This window comes from Dicentrarchus labrax, unplaced genomic scaffold (genome assembly GCF_905237075.1).
Source record: "Dicentrarchus labrax unplaced genomic scaffold, dlabrax2021, whole genome shotgun sequence".
Classification (NCBI taxonomy): Eukaryota; Metazoa; Chordata; class Actinopteri; family Moronidae; genus Dicentrarchus; species Dicentrarchus labrax.
This window is the reverse complement of record NW_026136706.1, coordinates 11,787,936-11,792,345: the sequence shown is the minus strand read 5'-3', so window position 1 is coordinate 11,792,345 and position 4,410 is coordinate 11,787,936. Positions and strand designations below refer to the sequence as shown.

Genomic DNA, 4,410 nt, shown 5'->3' with positions numbered 1-4,410 from the left:
AAATCTGATGACACATTTTTGGGATATCCAGCTAACAAACAAACAGACAAGGCCTCCTTGGCAGCACTAACAGGAACAGGCCATAGCTCCAGGAGATGTGCAGTATCAGCTGTTGTGATGTTTACAAAGTCCTGACAAATGACTGGAGGTCTAAGTCTGCTGGAAATAAGGTGGAAAAGGAGGGTTTTACTATTAACTTTTTGTATTTTGCTTCATTTTCTGGCTCATATACACCAAAAATCAGAGAAGACTGGACAAAAAACAGAACTGACCGGCAGCTTTGCAATCAGAATTGCTAATATTATAATAAAACCTAAATGTGCCATGACTCAGCCTAATCATGGGTTGAAGCAGCAACATTTGGCTGACTAATAGACAGACTAAACTGAGCCTGGTTCCTGATGTCCTATTCTGAAAAAAAAGCCCTCATTTATTTTTACACAAATGTATTACAGTTCCATTATTCAGTTTACATGACACCGTTACATTGTTAAAACACCTCTTCTGTTTGCACACTCCATGTGTCTACACACTGCTGCCTGTGAACGGGGGAGCAAGCGGCGAGTCAGCTCTGCAACAGCTGATGTACAACACTGCAACTGAGGGACTAGTTAAGGGGTTGCCAGAGTCATCAACCGCTAAACAGGCTCTACATTTCTCCTTTGCGGTAAAACAGCAAACACCAAGCATCTAAGCATTTGGAATAACACTAAACACGTGTGGTATAATATTCCTATTTTTAAAAATGCCAGATAATCATCTGTGCTGGTCTCTCTTGGCAAACTGACTGTTCCTGAGAAGTTAATTTCTTTTCTTCTGAACCTCTGAAATGATCAGCCTTGATAAACTCTTATTGGTCAAAGCACAAAGTCGGTAACAGAAGCTGAAAGAGCACAAACAGCAGGGGAAAAAGGCTGGTCTTGCTGCTGACTCAGCACGTCTGCCTCTTCTTCTATTTCCATAGCAACACATTCATTCTCATCTACAACCCTTAATACCTGATGTAGAGTGCTCTGTTTGACCCGTGTGACTCCTTCAATAACTGGTGTGTGTGTGTGGTGGTACTGCATTAGAGTGTCACTCAAAGACAGATTTAACTCCCTTTGCAAGACCCCTGCTCATTGTGTGCGGGCGGGGGGCACATCCACATGCGCGCGCACACACACACATCCCACTGTTAGAGGAGATTAATTCACACTTTCATCACCAAGCCTTGGTCCCAAGAGAGCCTGGAGGAGACTTGGGCAAAGTGACTGCAGGGGGTTGCAGAGGGTAATGGGTTATAGGTGTGTGTGTGTGTGTGTGTGTGTGTGTGTGTGTGTGTGTGTGTGTTCACTGGCAATAAAGGCTACATCCACTGTGGAGTGCTCTCCCCATGGGGTCCTAAAACACAGACTGGCCACCACTAAGAAGTGAGTGCACTTGTATTTATTGTGTGTTTTTGCGTGTATGTGTGCGACTGTGCATGCGATCACAGGCATGTGCTCCCGCTCTGTAAGGACAACACACTCTTTCAGCCACACTTTTTCACATACCATTTGAAATTTCTCTACATTTTCTTTACGTCCTGGTTCCAGCTTTTCCAGTGTAAGGACTGGCTGCTTTCCTCTGTTTCTTGACATTTTAAATTAAATCCCGTTGGATTTTAAACAACTGGTCACACTAATTTAAAATGTGACTTAGGCTCTATATATCTATATATCCATATATATGTTTCAATCCAAACATGTTACTATTGTTAGAAGCCTATATTGCAGCATGCCTCTCTTCAAAATTGGCCCGTAGGGACCGATAAAGTTTACTGAGTGAATTGAAATGGAGTGTTAAGTATTAGTGGAAATGTCACAGAGGGTTTGGATTCCTGTTCATCGCCATGAATGAGTGACTGCCCCACTGCACGGAACTTCATCACACCAAAGCGCTCCACTGCTTCAATCAATGGCTAGCTTGCCTGATAAGTCTTGTTGTGGTGAGTACTGTGGGCTGATGGTTATGCCTTTGTTAGCCTGATAATTCATTGCATCCCTCTTACTGAGGGCATCACTTAAACTCAAAGAAAAAAGCCGCTGAGGGCAAACATGAACACACCTGCCCGCGACCACCCTCATGCACTCCCACTCTGAGAAATCCCATTGCATTTATCAGTAAGCCCACAACACAAGCTCACCTTAGACAAATACAGTTTATCCGTATTAACAAGTCACAGCATGAAGTATTGAGACTGGAAATCTCGTCTTTCTTTAAAGGAAAACAACCTGTGAGTGAGGTGAGGTCAAGTATATTTTTTTCTTCTTTAAAAAATGTCACATAAATCCAGGGGTTCTTTATGAAAAACTAGGTATTTCTATCTCACTGCACAGGGATTTTGGATCTCAGTTGGAGACAAAATGACAAAGTGAAGATTATATCACATTTTCTGTCTGATTGCCACATTACAGCCACATCACTCAACATCTCAGCCATGAGACAATGCACTGAATTCATTACATAGCAGGTAAACAAGGCTCTCCATTCCTCTCCTATTAAGCTTGGGTTATGAAACCTTACACTGCTGCAGCCCCTGGGCAAGTGGGCTTCACCAGGAGGACTATGGGTAACAACTGTATCACAGACAGGTGACCCCCTCAGTCTGTATGTCTCTCCTCTTCTCTCGCTCACTCGGTTCACTTTAATTATACCTCAGTGGCAACACAGGAAAGGCGCCCTCATTATGCAACCTAAGTAGTGTCACTTCAGGGAATATCACTAGCACAACTGGTAATAATTGAGCAAAACAATCAATAGACAACAATATACAACCATCAATAGATATTTGTGTCATCAGCAACAATATGACAAAACCACAGCAATGCACTTCTGCTCTGGAGAAGCAATGTCTTTCTATTCTCTTTCTCTGTCTTCCATGTTCCATAACTTGGACGCTGTTACCAAGTTTGTTACTCATCCTTGTTATCAAACAGTCCATGTTGCAATCACTGCGTGAATAATCAGAGCACAGTCTATAAATTTGCATCTATATAAGCATAAAGCTGCTGGATATCTGTGCAGGCAGCATGCTGAACACACTGTTCCCAATTTCCAGCAAACATCAGAGATAAACAGTGGGGAATTGGTCCGTACAATGGTCCTCAAAATCCTCTTCCACCAAATCCTGCTGCTATAGCCTACTGAGCAGCAGCGTACAGTGGGAACCAGTCTTTAAAGTTGTTGTTATGTTTCGTGTATGCCGAATTGAAAAGGGGCTACTTGAAAATCTTGAAGTCGTATTAGAGGAAGTGTGCGAATAAACAAAAGGTTCATAAAACGTGGAAACATTAAAACATAGTTTGGGTGTTAAGTGTTCCAGAGAGAGAGAGAGATACATTGACACAGGAAAGTAACCAACCTTAACAGGGGAGCTCCTGATGGCTACGGGCAGCTCTCTGATCGCACTGCCCGGGGGAGAAGCGGATATCCCGGCTGCGTACCCCTGCAGCGAGCCCCCAGCCAGGGACTGCCTGCCGCCTGCTCCTACTCCTCCTCCGCTCCCTCTCTGGGGCCGCTGCTTGATACCGTCCAGGAGGCGAACCAGAAGGATGTTAGCCGGCAGGTCGTCCACCCCGCAGTCCACCAGGATGCGACACTCCGGGCAGCGGAGCTCGTTCCGGGAGCTGACAATGTTTTCCAGGCAGCGGCGGCAGAAGGTGTGCTGGCACGGCAGCACCTTGGCCGTGGTGTCCAGGCGCTCCAGGCACACCGAGCACTCCAGCAGATCCAGCAGCGACGAAGACTCGTCCATGTCGGCGGAGAGGGTAAGCATCTGGGCTTCAGTGTCCGTGGGGACGCCGCGGCGACTGGTTCGTGTACCGTAGAAATGGACCGGGGGCACAGAACATTCTGGGAGGCAGCCAACGGACGCCCCGCGACAGTCCCCGTGCGCCGAGCAGTTTACCCCCGTGTTGTGAATGTTCTCCGCTGTTCTCCACCTCTCTCTCTCTGTCTCCCCTCAACGTGTTTCTGTTTCTCGCTTTCTCTCTCCCCTCTGTGTGTCTCCCTCCTCCTCCTCCTCCTCCTCCTCCAGCAGCTGTGCAGAAAAGCAGTGAGGTCACGCTCTCATCATCATCATCATCCGCGCGCCGATCAGAATTGCGGCGCGCGCTCACGCACCGGAGACAGATTGATACAGACTGTGTGTGTGTGTGTGTGTGTGTGTGTGTGTGAGAGAGAGAGAGAGAGAGAGAGAGAGAGAGAGAGAGGCAGCTCCACCAGCCAGCTCAGTTATTATCAGTCAGGGTTTTTCTCTCTTTCTTCACACCTTCACACGGAGACACGGGGCTGGTGTCACACCTTTCTAACACACCTGAGAGGTTGCTGAAAGGTTTTCTGTCACCTCACCCGCTCACAAAGACAAGCCAATGCAAGTACCATGGG

The 4,410-nt window shown here is 46.6% G+C and overlaps 1 protein-coding gene across 5 annotated transcripts in view; it reads right to left on the bottom strand.

Moving 5' to 3' along the window:
* Positions 1-4,160, bottom strand: part of LOC127365638 (E3 ubiquitin-protein ligase SH3RF3-like) — a 90,369-nt gene extending 86,209 nt beyond the window's left edge. The window contains exon 1 of one of the 5 annotated variants that reach the window (XM_051403945.1): positions 3,386-4,160. In XM_051403945.1, the coding sequence (XP_051259905.1) occupies positions 3,386-3,799 (414 nt within the window). In that variant the 5' untranslated portion in view covers positions 3,800-4,160. The remainder of the gene's footprint in view (positions 1-3,385) is intronic. The other 4 variants (XM_051403943.1, XM_051403947.1, XM_051403942.1 and 1 more) reach the window with 4 other exon arrangements.
* Between the last annotated feature and the right edge of the window lie 250 nt (positions 4,161-4,410).